At 49.4% G+C, this 23,309-nt stretch overlaps 1 protein-coding gene across 4 annotated transcripts in view; it reads right to left on the reverse strand.

The window, feature by feature from the left end:
* Positions 1 to 23,309, reverse strand: part of FERMT2 (FERM domain containing kindlin 2) — a 54,564-nt gene that overhangs the window by 3,188 nt on the left and 28,067 nt on the right. The window contains exons 3-14 of one of the 4 annotated variants that reach the window (XM_061997801.1): positions 18,692 to 18,826; positions 15,048 to 15,080; positions 14,385 to 14,610; positions 14,128 to 14,230; positions 12,941 to 13,048; positions 10,130 to 10,264; positions 7,924 to 7,973; positions 5,174 to 5,298; positions 4,034 to 4,140; positions 3,450 to 3,671; positions 1,350 to 1,370; positions 756 to 880 (exon numbers count right to left, since the gene is read on the reverse strand). In XM_061997801.1, the coding sequence (XP_061853785.1) occupies positions 756 to 880; positions 1,350 to 1,370; positions 3,450 to 3,671; positions 4,034 to 4,140; positions 5,174 to 5,298; positions 7,924 to 7,973; positions 10,130 to 10,264; positions 12,941 to 13,048; positions 14,128 to 14,230; positions 14,385 to 14,610; positions 15,048 to 15,080; positions 18,692 to 18,826 (1,390 nt within the window). The remainder of the gene's footprint in view (positions 1 to 755; positions 881 to 1,349; positions 1,371 to 3,449; positions 3,672 to 4,033; positions 4,141 to 5,173; positions 5,299 to 7,923; positions 7,974 to 10,129; positions 10,265 to 12,940; positions 13,049 to 14,127; positions 14,231 to 14,384; positions 14,611 to 15,047; positions 15,081 to 18,691; positions 18,827 to 23,309) is intronic. The other 3 variants (XM_061997802.1, XM_061997803.1, XM_061997804.1) reach the window with 3 other exon arrangements.

Here is a 23,309-nt window from a genome sequence, read left to right on the forward strand (position 1 = left end):
GAGAAGGAGCCTCCACACCCTCCCTGGGCAGCCTGGGCCAGGGCTCCCTCACCTCAACACCAAAGGAGTTTCTCCTCTTGTTCCAGTGGAACTTCTTGTGTTCCAGCTTGTGCCCATTACCCCTTGTCCTGGCACTGGGCACCACAGAAAAAAGTGTCACCCCATCCTCCTGACACCCACCCTTTAGGTTCTTTGAAGTGTTGATGAGAACCCCCTTCAGCCTTCTCTTCTCCAGGCTGAACAACCACAGGTCCTGCAGCCTTTCCTCCTCACAGAGATGCTCCAGTCCCCTCAGCATCTTGGTAGCCCTGTGCTGGCCTCTCTCCAGCAATTCCCTGTCTCTCTTGAGCTGGGGAACCCCAAACTGGACACAGGACTCCAGATGAGGCTTCACCAGGGTGAAGCACAGGGGGAGAAGAACCTCCCTTGACCTGCTACCCACACTCTTCTTGATGCATCTCAAGATGCCATTGGCCTTCTTGCCCACGAGGGCACATTGCTAGCTCATGGTCAGTTTCTTATGAACCAACACTCCCAGGTCCCTCTCCTGGAGCTGCTCTCCAGCAGGTCAGTCCCCAGCCTGTACTGGTGCATGGGGTTGTTCCTCCCCAAGTGCAGGTCTCTGCACTTGTCCTTGTTGAACCTCCTGAGGTTGCTCTCTGCCTAGCTGTCAGCCTGTCCCCATCTCACTGAAAACACGTCTTGTGCACATTTACTCAGGGAATCCCCCTGCTCTGCCCCACAGCCCCACCGACCTTGCGATGAAATGCGTGATGCCGAACTCCGGCAGCGACTGCCAGGCTTGGATGAACCGCATCTTGGCCTCGATGAGGCTCATCTGAGCCACGTTCTGGTGGGCTTCCAGGATGCGGGCGGTGATCTGCGGGGCGGTGAGACACAGCCGGGCATGAGGGGGCTGCGAGAGGCGGCGCGAGCCCACCGCCGGCCCCACAGCCCCGCGCACCAGCCGTCCCTCCCACCCTCACCTCAGCCACTCAAACCCCGCGGCCGCGCCTGGTGAGAAACCTGGAGCTGCGTTTTGCTTCGTATCACCCTCCTCAGACACATAATAGCAAATATAGATCTGAGCTGTCTGGAGGCAAAGAGCCGCTCAGGCTGGGTGAGCCTCAGGCGCGGGATGTGAGCAAACGGCGGGGCAAATGGCTGGTGTTGGGTTTCCAGTTTCACAGCGTAAATCCCAGGGGACCAGTATAAAAACCCAAGTGGGGCCCAGGGTTCTCGGAGGTTTTGCTGTGTCTTTTCATTGCTGCTCTCCAAGCCAAAGGGGTTCTAGACTATTCGAAGGTTTATCTTACATTCACCTGAGTGCTGCTGTCGCTGTCACTTACCAAGTCTCTTACATAGCCTGGCTGTAGATGGCAAGGCGAAAGGCAAAAACAGACAAACAAGGAAAGGAAGCAGAAAGAAAAAAAATACAAAAGCAATCAGAAATATGGCCACAAAGCAGAGAAAAGGCGTAAATTAACTGCAAATCAAAGTTCAAGCGTTAAATAAACCCCAAACACATGCACCGTGTCTTAGGTGGAAAAGCAGCCAAAGTGAGCGTGAGGATGGAGAGGGGACAAGCCAGCAGAGATTGGCCACTCGTGCGGTCCCAGCTGCCCTGGCATCGTGTGGTTTTGGGCCTGAGATGCTTTTGGTCCTGCTGATGGATGAAGGGGAGGGTGAAGCTGCCAGCTCAGAGGAGGGTTTGTGTCCTCACGCTCCTCTCCTCCTCACCTCTGCATCACCTCAAGCCCACTGACTCAACAGGAAGCCCAACAGCCCTTTTTACTTGAGATATGGGGAGAAATGCTGGGGACAGCGCTCGGGGTCACAAGTAGCTGGAGGACAACACCATCTGGGCTTCCTGGGGATGCATCTGCCCTTGCAGGCCGGCTGGACCCAAGCCCAGTCAGGCACTGGAGAGCTCTGAATACACTTATTTCGGCTTGTTTGGGTTGGGGTTATTTTTGCACTTCGCATTTGGCACTCCAGAAACCCAACCTGCCAACCCTACGCTGCTGCAAGGGCACGTGGAGACAATGGTCACCTGAGCAGGGCTGATGTGAGACCAAGCACCTCTATAAATCCTCCAGCAAGGCTCACTGCCAGTTCCCACTTCAGCACCATTCGTGGGTTGCGCCACCTCCTCCTCCTCCTCCTCTTGGACCCTCGTGGCTGAATTCCTCGCATTCCCGCAGCCTCTATCCCTCCCTGTGCCTTTCTGCTGGCAAAACACCCTCTGCTGTTGCAAGCTCTGCCTCTGGCCTGAAAGGAAAAGCCCAAATCTGCTGTTTAGCCCATGTCTACAGAGCACATGGGAGGGTCTGCAGCAGGGTGAGGGCTCGTGCCTGTCCCTACCATTCCACAGAGGTTGTTTTGCTAAGGAAGATACCTGCACAGTAAGCAAGTTCTGCAGGCTAATATTTTTCCAGGTGCCTCCATTTCATTGAGTTCAAGCCTAGAAGGTACTCTATATGCTAGAATGATATATTTATGCAGCCTCTCCTTCATCCAAGTGGATATAAAGGCTTATTCAGAAGAATAATAAGGGCTACATAAAATATAACCCCAGTGCCAGGAAATCATCGTGCTGTGCCAATAAAAAGTTATATTTCTCCTGCTTCTCTGACTTGCAGCTTTCTTCTGGGTTTAGAGAAATCCTTTCTAGCCCCAGCCAGCCTGAAGCACTCGGGCTCTGAAGCTCCAGCTGAGCGATTAAGTCACCAAAAGGCCATGAGAGGAATGCCTTACTTATTTTTGCCTCTGTCCTGACATCTAATGTCTTTCAGAAAGTCATGCATTTGTTTCCAGCTCAGAACAGCTCAGCCCTGTCATGCACGGAGAGAGTGCGGCGTCGCAGCTCAAGCGCAAGTCACGGCAACTCAAAACGAAGCAACGTCTCAAGGGCTGGTGTTTGGAAGGAGTGGGAAAGCGACAAAAGAGAGAAATCTGCAAACCACATCACAGCCAAGTCTGGGTAAAGAACTGCAAGCAACTGCAACTCTGCTCATCCCGAGGATTCCTGGCCAAGGGAAGGGGTTTTAACCCCAGCACCAGGGACTGAATGCACGTTGTTGTGGAGGTGAGAGGGGGGCTGCGGAGCCGTGCTTTGCTGCACCCTCGCTCGGTTGTCAGCAGGGGCAAAAACCATCCCCCAAACGTATTTAAACTAAACATGAAGTGTTTGAAATCAACGGTTCCCCGCTGCCGAGGCTGTGTGTGTGCCCCACGGCCAAACATACAGCACAAGTCAGGTGGTGGCTGCCATCTCCAGGTACTGGACCGAAACCACAGCATCTCAGTTTAGTGACCACGTGCATCAATGATGTGACAACACCCAAAACACACCACACCGTGTTAAACTCTGCCTGCTGCCAAAGCAGCCTTCCCAGTCCACATCACCATCACCACCAGCAGCAGCAGCAGAGCGGGCCAGCACCCACCTGTTTGTTCTTGTATTTCTTCAGGTAGCGAGGAGAAACCAGACACTCGGGATTGATGTCGGTGGTGATTTGTTCTGGGATGAGCTGCGGGTCTGGGTTCAGATGCTGCATTTTCAGGAAGGAGAGGATGTTCTGGACTTCCATGCCGTAGGAGCTGTCGGCCATCGTCTTGCCCTTGGAGGCCAGGCGGCAGGCGGCCATCCAGCTGGCGTACTGCGTCTCCTGGCCCCCAAAAACAGAGACCCAGGCCCGTCAGAGAGGTGGAGGTGCCACCTGTGCTCTCCCCACAACAGAACTCCAGGGAGCCTTTCTTTCCCCTCCAGTCCCAGGAGACTCAAACATGCACAGAGATGGGCAGAAACCCAGCCAACGTGTTGACTACAACAATGGGACAAAGCCAAGGAAAAGCAGGGGCTGGTTTTCTACTCCCAGTTGCCACACGTGCTCTGAGCATTGAGATCAGACACACCTGAGTGCAGGTTGTCTCTTTTGTTTAATTCACAACAGCTACACGGCACATCCGAGCCTGAGCTGATGGTGGGCCAAGGGGGAAGGGATGGAGGGGCTGAGTGATGGTAACTCACATTCTCACAGCGAAGCCATATCTCATTCATTCCTTCTGCCACTGGGATTAGAAGCTTGATGTTAAACTTCTGACCAGAGATGTTCACATCAGGGGTAACTTCACATCCTGCAACAAGGGAGTCGGTGTTTAACAGGGCTGTGAAGAACCATGGCTTAAAGAGGGGGGAAACTAACCAAAAAGGGGGAAGAAAATGCAAAAGCTCTCCCACCGAAGGGTCTCCAATGGCATCTTGGTGCAGCAAAAGTTTTGCAGCACATCTGTGGATGGCATGAACAATGTAGATAAGGACAGGGGATGAAAGAGGGAGCCCAGGCCCAGGCTGCCCAGGTAGGGTGTGGAGGTTCCTTCTCGGGAGGTTTCCAAACCCACCTGGACACGTTCCTGTGCCCCCTGATGGAGGGGAACCTGTTTAGCAGGGGTTGGGCTGGATGAGCTCTGCAGGGCCCTTCCCACTCCCACCACTCTGGGATTCTGTGATGAACAGAACCAGCAGGGCTGGCCCAGGGGCTGCTCAACGCCGCCGCCTCCGAGATGTTTTAAAAGTGCCGTCACAGCAGATCTGTCAAAAGCTCCCAAAAAAGGTCCCACGGGCCGGGCTTTGCTCTGCCTGCAGCCAGACGTCACTTGGCATCACATCTGCTGCTGCCTCCACAGGGGAGAAAAAACAAGCTCTGTGCAGTTTGGTGGCTGCCAGAGCAGGAGTGTTTCACTTGACAGAAGAAAATCCAGCGGCTGTAGGAATTGCAAAGCTCCTGTGGCAGGCTGGTGGGGAGTGCTTGGGTGAGGCTGCTCACTAGAAGAAGAGGGCAGCCCAGGGAGGTCTGCTCTCTCCTGTGCAGTGTGTGTGCGCTCCAGTCTTCCACCCTGGGAGTTAGTTGAGTTCTTTTGGGTAACCAGGACAAAAAGAAAGGCAGGTTGTTGTCCCGTGGTACTGGGGATCTTCCCCTTGGGGTGACACATACCATATACTCACTTTCCACAAGTCTAAGCCTATGCCACACTCTCAAACTCACATTGTTTTCAACATTTACCTAATCCTAGGATGGCATGTCAAGAAGATAAAGCAGCAGGTGAGCCAGAAGTGCGAGGAGCAGCCTATTACTGGGATAAAATGCATCAGCATTCATGCTCCTCTTACCTCTCAGGTTCATCTGATGTGCAGGAGTCCCGTTGGATTCCTCTTTGCTCTTATAGCAGGAGATGGAGGTATCTTTGAAGGTGCACCAATATGGCTTGTAGCCCTTCAACGTCAGCTTCTTGGGCCTGCCAGACAGATCAGAATCACAGAATCACAGTTTGGAAAAGGCCTTTAAGCTCCTGAAGTCCAAGCCCTCCCCTCACCCTGCCCAGCCCACCACTAACCCACGGCCCACAGCTCCACGGCTTTGCAATAGCCCCAGGGATGGGGACTCCACCAATGCTGAGGGACATTACATTTGGTTTAAGCCCCTGAACTCGAAAAGCTGGTGTAAGCAGCGTGGGGGATGCCCGCTCCTGGGACAGTCCCTGCCTGGGAGCTCCATCCTCACTCACCATCACTAGGGTGCTGGGTCAAGAACCTGAGCTACAATTGCAAGTTTGGAGGTCCTATTAACCCCATGGAGGTCCCATCAATCTTGTGGAGGACCCACTAATTTGGGGCAAATTCACTCAAGCTCTGAAAAGAAGCAGTACTTCTGAAGGACTTGTCAGTCAAGCACATGCATGACAACATTGATTTTCTTTTGAAATGCTCCACACTGGAAAAGGTTCAGCCCTTTTCTGTGGAAAACACAGACTTTGCTTGATTCTGCAGAAGAGCTGATGGCCCTGTGAGCCTGCAGCAAAGCCTGTGCCCTGCTCATCCCACCACGAGCCCAGGCCCTTTGTAGAGCTGCAAGTTTCTGAATTTTCTTAACCCCTCCTAATTTCTAAACCTTATCCAAAGGCTGAAACCTCAGCATCTTGCTGCAATGCGTTTCTCACACCTCCTGCCCAGAAACAGCTGCTGCACCCTCATCTGTGGGGATTGAATGTGTGATGGCCCCAATGCTTGTCCTCAGGGCTCTGCACTTTCATTTCTAAGCAGAAGCATGCAGGGGGCTGCTCAGGGAAATTAGGGAGGTGGAAGAGAAACATGGTGTCTGCCTGAACCCCCCTGCTCCCACACCTCTCATGGACACCTGAGCTCAGGGCCCCTGCTGCCTCCTCCTGCCTTTGCTGGTTTCCCTCCTCTGGAAGCCCTGGCACACACAGCGTTGCCCTTTGCAAACTCTGCAATCACAATTTCCTTTGAAAGCTGCCCCCTACTCCAGAACAGGTCAGCAGCCTCCAGCCAAGCCATCCTACACATGCAGGTTCTTCCATCCTCCACTTTGCATCCTTTGCTGAAGATGTTTTAATGAGCTATTTCGAGGACTCCATTTAAACTGCAGGTAGATTGCTTTGGCTGGCACAGGCATTAACCTGGCTGGCAGAGGAGAGAGAAGCATCCTAAGCCTCTGCAGCAACACCAGGCACATATAAGGACATATATATATGACTTTATACATAAAGGCATACTAGAAACATAAATTGCTGCTCCTTCCCAATGAAGTGTGACAAGAGGCATGTCCAAAACTGGGTCATCTCCTAACAATGTGTCTTTTACACTGGGTTTCTGATGCTAAAATACTGCCTGGCCCTCAGATGGCAATTCTGTGCCTCCCCACCATGGCAGGACAGCTTCAAATCCCAACCCCTGGGTTCAAAGAACCAGCAGCTTCTCACTGCTCCAACTCCTGCCCCACCAACTGCCAGTTTGTAAGCAATGAGTGACCCAGTCCTGCCTAATCTTATTGGCAGATCAGCACATCGAAGCAAAGAGAAGTTTGTTGGCTGGCTGGTTGGTTGGTTGAGAGGGAAAATCCCACCCACTCAGATGCAGGGCCACAGGCTGCAGCCCTGAAACTTTGCCCCAGCTCAGACAGACCACAAGCTCAGACAGACCACAAGCCCAGACAGACATGGAGACATTAGAAACTGGCCTTTGGAGAGGGAGAAAGTGTTTTTCAGAACAGAAGTGGTAGGTTCTGGCTCCAGAACCAATCAATTAATAAAATAAAGGTTTGTTCCAGAGCTATTTTACTGCCAACAGCTTTTCTTCTATATCCTATGGCTATGCTGTGAAATCTCCTCGTTTCCAGTTTCCAGAACCTTCACCATAACCCTTGTCGAGGAATTGCCACAGACGGTCGCGGCTGCCAAAGTGTTACTGCAAGCCCAGATGTTCCTGCTCTCTGCATCTCCCATCCTCCAAGTCAAAGCAAAACTAGAATAACCTCTAAATCCTGAGTGAGCTGGAAGAGGAGCAGAGCCAAGGTAACCTGCTCCTTTTTGGCAAGGAGAGGGCAGACAGACTGGGATCCTGGCTGCTTATCCCTCACCCAGCCTCTTGCAAACCAGGAGCAGTATCTGAGCAAAGTTTCTAGGTTTCACTGCAAATTTTAGGGTGGCTTTGATTATCTCCTGGGCATTCACTGTGTTAGAGAAATACCTCAGCATGTGCTGCTGGCTATAGGATAAGGCAAGCTCTCCTGGAGAGATGTGTACCTGCCGGGGCAGTGACAGCAGAAAAACACCCTGAGATTTATATTTAGGGTCAACTTCAGCATCAATTTAGAATAGTGTGAAATACTTTGTGGCTGTGCCATGAGCAGGATCAAGAAGCAAAATGTTTTGAACAGCAAGAGAGTGCAGATGCTCTGAGCCACAGCAATTGCTCGGTGGCTTTTCCCAGGAGAGAGCGCGGCGGTGTGCAGCAAGATCTTCAGTCAGGAGATGCAAACCCCCACTCTATTTGGCGGTAGGACCGTTAATTATTCACAGGCATTACCAGTTTCACAAGCACCTCTTCCCATCAGCACTTACTTGAAGACTTTAATGTAGTCGGCGAGCTCTGGGATGGAAGTGATGTCACCCTGAAAAGCAAAGATGATCCCCATCACCCGCCTGCCCCGAGGATGTGCAGCGGGGGAAGCCGGAGGCAGCTTCACCAGCTGACATCGGGGCTCAGCGGGGAGGAAAACGCTCCTGAGAAAGCCTGATCTGCAAGCAGAGAAAAATCTCCGGCACAGAAGTGCTGTTTGGAAAGCAGAGGGCAAGGTTTTATTTTCCTTTGAGGAATTCCTGCTGCCGCTGGAGCCAATTCCCACCCGTGAGGTCGCCGGCGGTCACACCGGCTCGGGTTCGCACGGGGATCTGTCTCCTCCTTTAGTTATTAGAGGAAAAGATGCTGCTCTGCACCTCCACAGAGGACAGGGGAAGGGCTTTCTGACAGTCTAGGAAGGCTATTTTTTCCACTCTACCAGCTTTTTTGATGTTGAGTTCATGAGCAAAGCATACACGGTGGCACTTGTAGTTCCCACGAGCTCAAACTAAAGGGGTTTTAGAAAGACACAAAAAGCAAAGGCTGCTCCAACAGCTTCCAGTAGCAAGACAGTTTACTTTTGCCTGCAATGAGCAATGCTGTTTATAGATACCACAGGGGAAAAAAAATGCAGAATCTAAACAAACAATCCAGTAATTGCCCATTATCCCTATTCAATTACTCGAATGCATCTGGAAATGGCTACTGCTTGCCAGCCCCACGGAAAGGGCTGGAGGATTTTTGATGAATCATTGTCGTCTTCACTCCTGTCTGGCATGGATCTGTTCACAGAATCCCAGAGTGGTGGGGGTTGGAAGGGCCCTGCAGAGCTCATCCAGCCCAACCCCCTGCTAAAGCAGGTTCCCCTCCATCAGGGGGCACAGGAACGTGTCCAGCTGGGTTTGGAACCTCCTGAGAAGGAGCCTCCACAGCCTCCATGGGCAGCCTGGGCCAGGGCTCTGTTCCTTAGCACTGGTGCTAATCTGGTTTTACAAATGAATGATAAAAGCTCTCTGGGTGATCAAGACTTGCCATTGCTTCTGCCACATGGAAGCAGCAGCACCGCTCGCCCTGCGGCAAGGGGTTACTGCTACAGATCTCTGCGGTTCTTAAATGCTGGCAAAGCAGCCTGAGTAGGGACGTTAACCTCAAAGAGGCTCTTTGGAAACGCTTAAAAAAATATTATATGAAGTATAAGAGTGGAAAATTTCAGGGATTTTAGGGTTTCAAAGAGCTTAAAATGAAACTCAGAGATGGCATGAACGTGCCAAGAGCCTGGAGAAGTTGTGCTGTGCCAAGTCTGACCGGATCTACTCCTTCTTCTGCAGTTAAGCTCTTGGGCTTTACATTCTTAAAGGTGGAAAACCAGTGTTAAAACAGCATTTCAGAAAAAAAAGAAAACCTCTGAAACGGAGTCACAGCCCACTCCAGGCTAAAATCCAGTCTCATAAAAAGAGAGTTTCACAAGCAAAAGTTACCTCTCAAACTCACGGCAGCTGTTTTAGCTGCTGTAAAACTTGGCTTTGAATTAGAAACGCTGGAAGAGAAACCTCAGTGTGAAGGATTCAGTGTTTTGGAAAGTTGGTAGCGAGAACAGAAACCAACTTCATTTTCAACCAGTTTTCCATTATTTCACCAGGAATGTTGGGGAGAGGTGTTCAGTAAGATCTCAGCTCCTCTGGGACTTCTCCTGCGGAGCTGGGCTGAGCAATCCCTGGTAAATTATCTGCAAGCACCACAAAAACAGAAGGTGCTCTTACAGCTTAGATGAAGCTTTTGGTTTAATATGTGCAGGTGCTCCTACAGGTATTTTATGCCACTGTGGGCTCAGAGCAGAAGTCTGTGTCAGTGTCTGATGCTGCCCTGTGTCCCCTGCCACCAGAACTACCCCTTAAAACCAGTATTTTAAAGAAAATATCACAAGTTTAATGGATATATTAAAATAAATGTCTATTAATAATTAATAGACATATTAAACTAACAGTTTAAGACATAGTTTAAGACCAATAGTTTCAGACAAGACTAATAGTTTAAGACAAAATGAATAGTTTTAAGATATCAGTTCAATAATATAAAGGGAGAGGAAGGAAATAAAAAAGGCTGGATGCCTGGAAAAAAAATCCCAGCTTGGGATGATGATCCCTGCTGTGTGTGGGGAGAGAAGAAGATGCCCAAGCCACCCTGTCACCACATACCCACAGCCCTCACCAGGATCGTCGACGTTTTGCCACCTTCCAAAGTAATTTCCAGATCTGAGAGCGCAGCATCCACCTCATCCACATCCTTGTCACTGTTGTTCAGGTGGTTTTCCGAGGACATGATGGACAGCTTATTGATGTGGTACTGAAAGGCAAAGCACAACACTTCAGCGGAGTGCTCCTGGGATCTGCGGGGCACAGGGAAGCGGAGTGGCAAACGGGAGCTGAGATCCAAGTGCAGCTGAGTCAGGAAGGACCAGCTTGGCTGTTTTCAGTCCAAGGTGTTGATGGTATGAACCCTGAAAAGACTGCTCTGGACCTTGCAGAGCTACTCTTTTCAGAGAAACACAAGCTGGTTGAGGCTGGAAGGGGCCTTCAGAGGTGACCTGCTCAAGCAGGGCCACCTACCGCCTTTGTCCAGGAGAAGGTCAAGCTGGCTTTGGACTATGTTCAAGATGGAGACTCCAAAACCTCTCTGGGCAACTTGTGCCAGTGCTCATTCACCCTCACAGTAAAAAAGTGTTTCCTAATGTTCAGAGGGAATCATAAAATCTTGGAATGGTTTGGGTCAGAAGAGACCTTAAAGCTCATGTTGTTCCACTCCCCTGCCAAGGGCAGGGACACCTTCCACCACACCAGGTTGCTCCAAGCCTCATCCAGCCTGTCCTTGAACACTTCCAGGGATGGGGCAGCCACAACTGGGTAACCTGTGCCAGGGCCTCACCACCCCTACAGGGAAGAGCTTCTTCCTGACATCTCATCTCAATCTTCTCTCTTTCAGTTTGAACCCATCACTCCTCGTCCTGTCACTCCGTGTCCTTACAAAAAGTCCCTCTCCAGCTTTCTTTTTGGCTCCTTTAGGGACTGGAAGGCTGCTGTAAGGTCTCTCCAAAGCTTTCTGATGTTTCAGGTTGTGCCCATTGCTTCTGGTCTTGTCACTGGGCACCACTGAGGAGAGCTCAACCCCATTTCCTTTAGAGCCTGCCACTAGGTTTTATATATGTTAAGGAGATCCCCCTGAACCTTTTTTTTCCCTGAATAGTTCCATCTCCCTCAGCCTTTCCTCACAGAGGAGATGCTTCAGGACTTTCAGCATCCTTGTCTCTTTCCAGTATGTCTGTGTCTCTCTGGCACTGAGGAGTCCAGAACCAGACCCAGTACTCCAGGTGTGGCCTCTCCAGTGCTGAGCAGAGGGAAAGGATCAGGTCCCCTGATGTGCCAGCAATGTGCCCTTGTGTCCAAGAAGGCCAATGGCATCCTGGGGTGTATGAGAAGGGTTGTGTGCAGTAGGTCAAGAGAGGTTGTCCTCCCCCTCTGCTCTGCCCTCCTGAGACCACATCTGGAATATTGTGTCCAGTTCTGGGCCCCTCAGATCAAGAAGGACAGGGAGCTGCTGGAGAGTTCAGCACAGGGCCACCAAGGTGACGAAGGGAGTGGAGCATCTCCCTTCTGATGAAAGGCTGAGGGAGCTGGGGCTCTTCAGCTTGGAGGAGATTGAAGAATGACCTCATTAATGTTTACAAATACGTAAAGGGTGGGTGTCAGGAGGATGGAGCCAGGCTGTTCTCAGAGATGTGCAATGACAGGACAAGGGTCAACGAGTACAAGCTGGAATATAGGAGGTTCCAATGAAACACAAGGGAAAAATTCTTCCCTGTGAGGGTGAGGGAGCCCTGGCACAGGCTGCCCAGATGGGTTGTGGAGGCTCCTTCTCTGGAGACATTCAAAACCCACCTGGACGAGTTCCTGTGTGACCTACTCTAGGTGGTGCTGCTCTGGCAGGGGGGTTGCACTGGATGAGCTTTCGAGGTCCCTTCCAAACCTTAACATTCTGTGACTTGCTGAGAATACTTTCACAAAACAGCCTGGGACACTATTCTCCTCTACTCTAAGGGCACAGTGCTGGCTGAAGTTCATCTTGGTGTCCACCACCAGCCCCCAGGTCCTTTCCTGCCAGGCTGAGTGCTCCCCAGAATAAAGTGGAATGTGGAGTTGTTCCTCCCCAGGGGCAGGACTTTGCACTTCCACTCGTTGAACTTTGTGAGGTTTGTGTTGGCCGATTTCTCCAGCCTGCTGAGGTCCCTCTGGACGGCACCACGACCCTGTGGCCTATCAGCCAGTTTGGGAGGATGCATTGCATCTGTTTTTACCTCAGAAAACCAAAGCATTCCTAAAATCTCCCAGGAAGGACCATACCCAGCTCGCTCTGGACTGCTCAGAGAGGTAAACTGAGTCTTTCTGTTTCTGTTTTCCCTCAGAGTGGCCCTGGGAGCAGAGAGCCCTGCTCCTGACGGGGATGTTCCTGCCTCCTGCAGCGCCGAGGCACGCCAGACCACACGTAGGAAATGGCCTGCCGTCCGTCTCGCAGCCGTCAATAGCAGGTGTAGTATTTATGCCAAATCACGTCGAGTATTTCACAAAACAGATAAAGAAATAGTTCTGGGAAACCCACAGATTATCACCAGCTGTTTGGGGGGCAGCGTGCCAGAAAGGCACAGTTCAGTAACCCAGTGTACTTACTGGGGCTTTTAGAGTTAGGAGAGACATGAACATGTTTGGTAAAAGAAGGCCAAGTTCCCTTTCATGAGAAGGCAGTAGCAGCAAATATTTAAATTACCTAATAAGCTCAAGTATCAGGAGACAGGAAACGATGCAGCCTCTACCAGCATGAGTCCAAGCTCCCACCAAAGACAAGGTGAGGCTTAAAACACCAGTTACAGCAGATTTGAGCGTGTTAATCAATATTCACCAGCAGAGACGTTTGCAAAGCTCCCAGATCAGGTTGAAGGAAAGCCCCAAGCTGTCTCAGGCTGTCTCCTACCTGCAGTGCTGCAAACATCATCATCTCTTCCTCTGTGCACTCGATCTCCTCCAGCAGAATGGCCCACTTGGACTGCTCGTACAGCTGGTTGATCCTGATGGCGTCGTACTACGGCACAGCGCAACAAACACACAGCGGGTGTCAAAGGCACGAGCTCAGCTCAAGGCAAAATCACTTCATCCTTCACTTCAACACGAGGCTTCTCTTTGAGAGTGAGAAGCTTCTGCCACTGAAGAGTGACTCTAGGTGACCCTTGGGGGCATTTCTGGCAATACGTAGGCGTTAGCAAACTGGTAGGTGGGAGCACGCAGACCTGGGTTTGATGCCTCCACCACCAATTTTCAGAGAATCACAGAATGGTTTGGTTGGATTATTTTAATTTTCATAATAAAAAAAGAAGCTTAAACGCATGGCACCTTCCAGGTTAAGGCACCCATAATCAAATAATTCAATTCTCAGCTCCAGATTCTCCTCAGATCCCAGATTCCCAATGTGAAATATCAGTTTAACCCAAACTAAAACTGACAGATGAGTAATAGAACCAGAGAATCATTTTGGTTGGAAAGGACCATTAAGCTCCTCAAGCCCAACCCATCCCCTCACCCTGCCCAGCCTATCACTAACCCATGGCCTCAGCACCTCAGCTCCACGGCTTTGCAATAGCTCCAGGGATGGGGACTCCCCCACCTCCCTGGGCAGCCTGGCACAGGGGCTGACAGCCCTCTCAGGAAAAAAGCTCTTCCTCAGCTCCAATCTAAACCTCCTCTGGAGCAACTTGAGGCCTTTTCCTTTTGTCCTGTCACTCGTTACTGGTGAGCAGAGACCGATCCCCACCTCACCACAGCCTCCTGTCAGGGAGTTGCAGAGAGTGCTCATGTCTTCCCTCAGCCTCCTCTTCTCCAGGCTGAACACCCCCATTCCCTCAGCTGCTCCCCATCACACTTGTGCTCCAGCCCCTTCCCCAGCTCCGCTGCCCGGCTCTGAACACGCTGCAGCCCCTCAGTGTCCCTCTGGCAGTGAGGGGCCCAACACTGAACACAGCCCTCGAGCTGCAGCCTCACCAGGGACACACAGTGATAGCCAAAGCAGTGAAGGCTTTACCAGCACAAATGCACAACAGAGATACATCCATCCTTTGCTCAAAGCCTTTGCTTACAAGATGCAAGTGAAACAAAATAGCTCTGTACCTTTGGATTCAGGTCAAAAAAGCTGTAGTACTTGAACCGGAGCAACAAAGCTTCGTTTTCTTTCACTTCCTGCTCCATAAGAGATCGGGATGAATCCAGCCACCTGTAAATTGCCAACACAGGATAACACCCACAAACAGCTCCGGCAAAGTCACGCCGATGCTTTCAAGAACACACTGTAAAACCACATGTGTGGTGGGGAGGTGGGGGAGGGGGGAAGTAAAACACAAGAGCAGAAAACCAAAGCCTTGACTCACCCTTGGTTGATTTTGGCTTTATCGAGCAGCGCCTGTGGCTTGTACATTTTTGCTAAGGACTCTGGGGAGGTGACGGGCTGGCTCACGGCCAGGATGCCCGGGTTGCCCTCCGACAAGGCGCTGTCGCCGAACCAGGCCGAGGTGGGTGACAGGGGGCTGCCGTCGTGGGCGTCGTAGGTCGGGGTCATCGTTTTGCTGTACAGTCCTGGGCTCGAATATATGTTTCCTATCCGTAAGAGGAACGAAACCCCAGCGTTAGCTTAGGGCCAAGCCCTGCCTGCTCCCAACCAAGCCAACTCAGACACGAACCCGACGCCAGCGGATGAGAAACCTTCCCTTTTTTGTTCCACAATGGGAAAACACTGCGCTGCTTGTTTTCCCATGAAAAGCCGTCCCTCTCAGCTCTTCTCCGAGAGCAAAACTGATGGAAAACTCATTCCAGCCCACATCCATGGGAAAAGGCACAGGCCTCCCACGCCGGGAAGCTCCTGCCCTCTGAACTTCTGCGGCACCTGGGACACGGACGGCCCCCGACTTACCGGTATTACCTGTCGCCTAAAGATTTTGGAAGTCAAAAGTTTTAGAGGAGCAGGAAAATAAACTAAGGGCGCAGCCAAAGAGACCAGAGGCAGAGGGTAAAAGTCCTACTGAGGTGGAGCTCACCTTTGACGGGGCCGATGTAAAGAATATCGGTGCCTATAGAGAGGGAAAGAAAGGAGGGAAGTGAGAAGGCGAGAGAAAGTCACCGGGAGAGTAGGAAAGGACAGGAGCCGAAAACAAGCATTTTCGGAAGAGGGCAGAACAGCACAGGTGAGGTTTAACCGCCCAAATGGAGTGTTTGCAGCAGTGCTGGTGGGCTTGGCAGGCAAAGCAACCAACGTGACTCCAGGCTGTTTTATCCACGTCACAAGGAACAGCCAGACAGGGAAATGCGGGTGGAAAAGCTCACTGGCATGACCAAACAAACTGAGTATTAATATGCTGAGCAAGTGGTGTGACTGGGTGCAAAACTCATCCCAAAGCACATGTTCTTCCTGGGCCTTTTCAAGCTTTACAGCTCACACAGACTCAAAGCAGATCAAAAAAATCCCCACCCTTTTAAAATCAAAATCTGAAGAGAAGGAAGAGGATGCAGCTGGGTATTTCCCACCTCCAGACTGCTGGGAGTTAAACAGTCCCTGTCCATCTCACAAGGGCATTCATTCTTCCGTTAAGAGTGTCAAATATAGCTTTTCAAAACAAGGGAGGTTTGACAACCATATGCTAACATCAGTAATTCCACTGCCTGGGCACATCCAGCAATGAGCTCAGCATCGTTTGCTGGGCATAAAGCTCTGCACCACTACCTAGAAGGTCCCATAACTGGCTTTTGGGGAAAGAGCTGTATCCATATCTTTAAAACCTGAGCCTGGTTCAGACATGTGATTCAATGCACTCAAACTCTGCCTTTCTCTGAGGGGTTAAGGGCATTAAAGGCAGCGTGTGGTAGCGTTGAGAAGTCACAAGCAAGGTCTTTTGTGCCACCTCCTGCTGCCATCCTGAACCACTACCTTGAGCTATCCTCCAGCTCCTCCCTCCAAACCACCTCTCCTTCCTGAGCATGCCAGAAATGACAGAAAGCTGAGCTAGACATCTGGGAAGTCTAAGACCAAACCAACAGAAAAAAAACCATTCCAGACTCTTACTTTTTTTTTGCATGAGTATCTCAAGGAGCAGTAAGAACGGTTTGAATCAGCAGCCTCGTACCAATGACAGCCAACATCCCAGTGAGGAAACTTAACACAGAAACGTGGCTCTAAACTGCCTGCCAGGATGGAAAATGCAAGTGAAAACCCTCTGTGCCATCAAACAAGAAAACCACCAGGATGCTTTTAATGCTCCTGTCAGTTTTGCTGGCATCCTAGAATGGATTAAAGACCTGAGGGACCAGTAAGCACCATGGGAACCTGCCATCAAGACAGATGCAGCAAACCAGGCACGAGCAAAAAAGCAACAGAAATGCCCAAGAGATGGATGCAACCACCTTCAAGCTTGCAAGGAGAAGGCCAGGAATGACTTGTCAGGTACTTACACCTGGTACTTAAGCTTTAGGAACTGGACTGGATGATCCTTAAGGTCCCTTCCAACTTGAGGTACTCTATGATTATCAAAGCAGCAGAAACACACTCTCCTCACAGAGAAGAGCAGTCCAACAAGAACTGGCAATAATCCACCATCATCATCCATAAACTGCATCCCAAAAGATGCACTTGCCTTCTCCCAGTCTGCCTTCACAGTGCACTGGCCTCAACCTTCTCGTGGCCAAGCAGGGCTGAGCATTAACCAGACTAATGAAACCCACTTTTTGCCCCAAATTGGGCAGGTTTTCCCATGGACACACCCCCTGCTCTGTCTGCTCCAGACCAGCAAAGCTTCCCCTTGGATGTTCGCCTCATCACCTTCTCCAAACATCTCAAAACATCTCAGAAGCTTTGCTTAAAAATTTTGCCCGAGGCAGGCAGGCAATGTGATGGAAAGTTCCAGGTGAAATAGCTGTAAGTTTGGGTAACTTATAAACAAGTGAATACAGGTCTTCTAAAGGAAAGTGTTGGGCAACATTCACTGTGGGTGTATTGACAGCTCTGCGTGCGGTGATTTGAACAGTTTCATTGCCAGGCACCAGGTGCTTAGTGACAAAACGTACCCATTACATCTACATGCACTGAAACAGGCAGATCCTGAAATATTAACTCATTTCACAGAAGCATTCAGCACAAAACTGACACTGGAATGACACTAGAAACGCTTTATTCAGATGAAAACCATGTCTCAACTAACTGCACCTAAAGGTGGCAGGTAGCTGCAGCAATTAAACCTGCAGCAAAAAGCAGCTTTATTCACAAGGAATGCAGAATCAGCAAGATTGTTCAAAGTGACTCGTTGAAAGACCAATAAATAATTAAAAGAAAAGTCTATCTTTTGCATATGTCTCCCCCAAAGCAGGCCAAGTATTTCCTATTAATCTAATGGAGATGCTCCCTGTGAACACTGACTTCTGGAAAGCTGAATTATGGGCTTTCAAGATGAAAATGCCAAATTGGCTGGAGCTTCGCCTGAAGCAAGGAAACTTCTCTCAGCCAGGAGTGAGAGAGGACTAGCTAAGAAGTACTTTTACATAACTGAGGGGAGAAAGAGCAAGACCAGAGCAAAGGAAGTATTATTTTTCCCTTGCTACAGCCCTGTGCTGATGGTTTGCTGCAGAGCCTGTGGTACACATTACTTTGGCACAGTGTTCCCTGTGCAGTCAAACCCTTTCTGCTTACAAGCCCAGAGCCACAAGTGGCATTAACCACACTGCATGACCTTCACTTGCACTTCAGTTAATTTAAGACCAATTCATACAAGTTCACTGAATTCCAGGATTGTTATTTTTTTAATTAAAGCTGCCCTGCTTCCCTCTCATGGCTGGAGTTAAACCCAAGAGCTTCTGCAGTCAGACACATCTCGCCTGCCTGGCAGCAAGCATTTCTGCGGCTTTCTCCACGAGTCCATTTGGGCTCAAGTACTCCCACTTGACTCACTTTATGGCTTCAAGCTCCTGCCATTTGCCTTCAAACACCAGGCTTCCAGCATCCAGGAAGCAGAGCTCAAAAACCCCTCTGCCTGTAAACACCTCCCTGCATCAATTTACTACCTGTGGCAAGAGATGTTGCTCCATCCATGATGTTACTCTGTTAGAGATGTTACTTGGTTAGCAGTTCTCTGACCAATGTTGCTCCAGTTCTGTAAGCTGGACTGGCAAACTACCCCCCATCCCAGTAATAAATGGTGGGGGCTTTTAAAGCATTACAATCTATAGCTACACCCTTAACATAAGGGAATGTTAATGCAATTAATAAAGTATCAGGTAGTAGGGCTACAAATACGGAGCAGAACAGTGGTACTGCCTAAAATACCCCTGTAATTTGGCATTAGGAAAGACTTTCCATTTGACTCTTTTCTTAATAGGGTAAAAAAAGCTTTTAGTAACACAATCTGAGTATTAAAGTGGTCACACTTGGTTTCTGCTCTACTTCCTAAGGTCTGGCATTGCTCTGCTCCCCTCTATACATGACAGCTTCAGGCATGTATCTGTGTGACCGCAACCGTGCGCTGCAGCTGTGCATCAATTGTGGGATCTATTTAGGGTCTGTTTCTTGCACAGACCTTAAGGAATCAGGTCAGACTGATACTGCAGTGTTATTTTCTCCTCCCTGTTTCATTATCTGTTTGCCTCCTGCTGACTCCTTCCCTGTAAGCCCATCTTCACACAGCAAGCCCCGGCTCACCGGACCCCGGCGTGATCAGTGGACCCTCCAGCTCAAAGGCGTCGTCTTCACATTGATCATCCAACTTCTTCTTTTTTTTCTTTGATGGATCTCGGGGTTTTCTCAAAAGGGAGAGCTCTTCTGGATGCCTGATGTCTAGGGAGAAAATGGACCACTTTTACAAAGGCAGGACAGAAAAAAAAGGGGAAAAAAGGAAGACTATCCTTCCTTTAGGAACAACATCTAGCAACGTGCAGTATCTCCCTCCTTTGACTTCCTGTTTTGCAATGGTTAAAAACTAAGTTGAGAACATTTTCCCCACAAGCCTGCTGGAAACAAGCACTGTCCTTGGCTGGAGAGGTAACATTTGGGTAACATACAGAATTTCCCAGGCACAGCCACTCAAACGCAAACACAAGCACTGCTAGACCCTGTGACAGAGCCCACTACCAATCCCACTCATTATCTTAAATATAAATAGAAAAGGTAGAAATCAGCAGGTAAATCCCTATTTAAGCACCTAGATAAAAAGCCAGGCACTCTCCCACCCCTAGGAGCAATCCAAGTGTCAAGTCAGTTACTTACTTACCAGATGTGAAATTTTAGAGCCTATGTTTAAGGTGCTCACCTCTTAAAGAGATCTTGGGCAAAGCATTTCTTTTTCACAGTAAACCTCTAGCCTCTCCCGTTTCCCTGCCCAGAATCAGCCTGAATAATGTTACAAGCATGTTGTTTAAAATGAAGAGCGTCTCAGTGTGTTTGGGTTTTAAGCCATGGGAGCCTGGGGGGATAATGGAAAGGAGACTTTTGTGGCCATTTCCCACTAAGGTGATACTTGGGGTTTGCTTCTGCGTGATGCAGTCATTTCCAAGCTGGAGAGAGCTTTCCAGGAAAGTGGATCCTATCGTCTGTTGTATTACTGATGCCATGGAGTGACTGGAGGAGAGCTCAGGGTCCCTTGCTGGCACTGTAAAAACTAAGAGGAGAGGAAAAAGACATCTACTCTCAGCTGCCCTCAGTCAATATGTGGGAACTGACCCGGAAAAGCATTCACCTGGGGCATGAAGCCATCCTATTGCAATGATGAAAGGCTGCAAAAAGATCAGAGCACCCTGAAATACAGCTTGGATTAGAAAAAAAGGAGATCAGAGGTCATGCTTGAGCCTAGAAGGAAGAGTTTCAGAGCTGGCTGTCCATGTTCGAGCCTCTGTGTTATTTCTAGCTCTGGTTTTTTGCATGTATTACCCACAGGAGATGTGCAAAGCTTTGGCTTCGGGATGCTCTCAGGACAGCAACCCCTGGCCTATGCATGTGGAAGCCTGTAGCCACAGCTGCAAGGCAGACAGGAGAGGTGAGGAGAGGGAGCTGGTTGCATTGCAGCCAGGCTGTATTTTCCCACTGAGAGGAATGCTGAACAAGACAATAGGTCATTATTGTAATGAGGAGAGGTGACAGGGTTCATACCTCACTCCGTGCTGGCAGCTGGCAGTTTGCTGGACGCTCCCAGGCACAGGATTATAATTAAACCTGGAATTTGGTCCCCTGAGCAGGACACATGCCCACAGCAGAGCTGTCTGTCTTGACTCAACACCCATTCACCCCAGCATCTTTCCTCACAGCAAATAAGTGAGGAAAGGCTTATTTTCCTGCTGCTCCCCCCTTGCCCCATTGAAGGACACACCATGAGTCGATGAACCAGAAGCACTTTTCGGCCTTTGTTCAGGGGATGGCTGCCATGACAAACAGCACACTCCAAAAAGGACTTCTTTTTTAAAAAGGAAATTATTAAAGCACAGCTTCCCTGACAGGCCAGAGGTCTCACCCCGGGCTGGCACATGGGTTGTCTTCTCCTGAGGAAGACGCCGCGACATTGGCACTGATGCCATCCCTGTGATACCATTTTAAATAACAACCAGCGCTTTTCCCTTTTTTAGTCTCTCTTAAATAAACAGCCTGTGCACCACCACCAACCACACCATGCCTGTGATGTTTGTGGGACTGGATTTTGGGTTACCTCCAGGGATGGATCCCACCATCTGGACTGGCACTTCTGGATTCGACCATCTCTCATCTTTGGTGTCCCATCTCAAACCATCATCTGCCACATTTCTATTTCTACTTATAAATATTTATGTATATTTTATCACATGTATATGTATCATATATATCATCCCCTATTCCTAATTCCATTTGTTTATGTATTATAGTTTTATATTTGTTTCTATTTATACATTTCTATAAAATGAGGCACTTCTAGATAATTATATAATACTTCTACACTCTATTTTATATGTATAAGCTTTATTTAAGCCTTAACACTGATTTATTACTACTACATACACATTACCATGCTAAACTCCAGCCCTGCACCAATTAACCAACAGTTAAATCTCACTGCACAACTTTTTGACCATTTCTAGCAATAAATACCCAGTGCATGAATCCAGACAGCTCCTCTCATTCCCATTTATCACAGCCAGCTTACCTCATGAAGAAAGAATCTGCTGGGACAACCAGGGTCAGGCACAAGGGACAGCATGCAGCACAGTCTAAAATGAGGAGTTCCCCTGGTATTTTGCTAGCAAGGTTTATACTCTGATGTTTATTTATGGTGCATTAGCAACTGATACAGCCTCTCAGCTGAAACCATTCAGAGAGGCCAAGAGAAAGGCTCTGGGCCAAGCTCAGCTCCTGAAAGCAATCTGTTGGAGACAGCCCAAAGCTTGACCATCTGATATCAAAGCCACTTTTTCTAGTTGTGTCAGTTGTTCATGATGCTGTCATAGAGCAAGTTTTGGGCAGCTGCTTTGACACGGCGCATGGCCGTGGGGCACGGCAGAGGCAGCGGCATCCTGGCCACGCTGAGCATCCCTGCTCCCCTGCAGCCACACACACTTCCCATTGATAAGCTCTGAGCTTCTCTCAAACAAGGATCTGCTGGACATACCATGGTCTCAGAGACTTCACAAACCCACTGAAGCCAGCTGAGGGTTGCAGAGTGCACTTAAAAACATAGCCAGCTGTGCTAAAAAGCAGAGAGCAGAAAAGTAGCAAGGGAGTGGTGTTGTTTTTATTTCCCACCCCAGAACTAAGAGATAAAAGGGCAACTGTGTATGTTTCAATCTTTCAGTAAACTGCTGATGAAAAAAATGTTTGCCACTGCTTATGATTAATAAGCGTACAAAGGGTCTCAAAGCGTGTTTTCAATAGAGCCAGGCTTGGCAAACACAGTGTTTAGTTACTGTAGCCAAAGCAGAGCCTATCCCAGGGTGTAAGGGCTTGCAGATGGTAGGACTTTGGTTAACTGGAAACTGGCTACAGAGCCCCAGCCCATTTTCTGGCTGTGACAGCAAGAGAGAGATACTTAAAGTATTCAAGTGCTGCAAAATAAAGCAAGTCTTTTATTTAATATAGGTTTGGGTTTTTTACTAAGTCCCACCACGCCTGAAAGAGCCCACTTGCTGGAGTTGTTCACCTGGGGTAACACATCTCCCCAGGGTTTGACTTCAGCCCCAGCTCCCCACTCTAAACCCTCCATTAAATATTTCATCCCCGGTTTCCATCTGAAGCCAGGCTGTTCCTGCCAAAGGTCACCTGGAAGGAAAAAGGGCCACTGAAACATGGGTGGACCAGGAGGAGCGACCATCTGAACACGGCTAATGTGTTGACTCTTCAATCGGTGCGTTGGTGAGGGCTGTGTTTGCTTTAGAAGAGACTCCTTGTCTGTATACACGAGACAGATGGCATGAGCACTGTCTACTAGAAATTACTGCAAGTGATCCTTTTAGCGTTTGATTTCTGTTTGTTGTGCAAGCGTGTGAACACTCAGCTCTTCAGACTCACACCGAGCATCGCCAGTGTCACCAGTGGCAGCTGCCAGCAGACACCATCTGTGACAATACTCAGCATGCTCCATACAGAGGGGAGGGTGCTGCCCAAAATCTGCTCCAAAACCATTTTTCATCTGGATTCAAGCAGGAACCATTTGTATTTTGACATCATCTCCAGCCCACGCTGGACCAGCTGCAGCTCTGTGACCACATCCGAGCAGAAGGGCTTCCTCAAATTTAAGGGATTTGTTGTCCAGAGAGGTGGTCAATGACCCTTTCTTGGAAACACTCAAGGTCAGGTTGGACAGGGCTTGGAGTAACCTGGTCTAGTTGAAGACATGAAGGGGTTGGACTAGATGGCCTTTAAAGGTCTCTTCCAAGTCAAACCATTCGGTGATTTTATCAAGTGAAGGAAATGCCCTTTGGTGAGAGGAGCACACATACATGATTTCATGGGATGCATTTAAAAAACAACTGGGAAGGTGGCTTTCAGCCTCCCAAGAGAAATGTTTCCAGCTGTTGGATGAAGTAACTTTAGTCCCTACTGCGTCTTCTTTTCCATCTGCCTGCAAAGGCCTACTTGTGCCTGTGCTGTCTCCCGCTGAAGACAAACCCTTCGCCTTTTACTCCCCGTGTAATTCTTCATTTCTCATCCACCTCTTCCACAGCTTTCCCAGCCCAGCTGTGCACATTTATCTCCCACCCAGAGCTGAGCAACGGAGCTGAGATGAAATCCTCCTTTTTCATAGGACACCCCACTGACTGCCCCTAGAAAACTGGCTTTGAAGAAGAATATCTGCCTCACAGGG

Source organism: Colius striatus, chromosome 6 (assembly GCF_028858725.1).
Source record: "Colius striatus isolate bColStr4 chromosome 6, bColStr4.1.hap1, whole genome shotgun sequence".
Taxonomy (NCBI): Eukaryota; Metazoa; Chordata; class Aves; order Coliiformes; family Coliidae; genus Colius; species Colius striatus.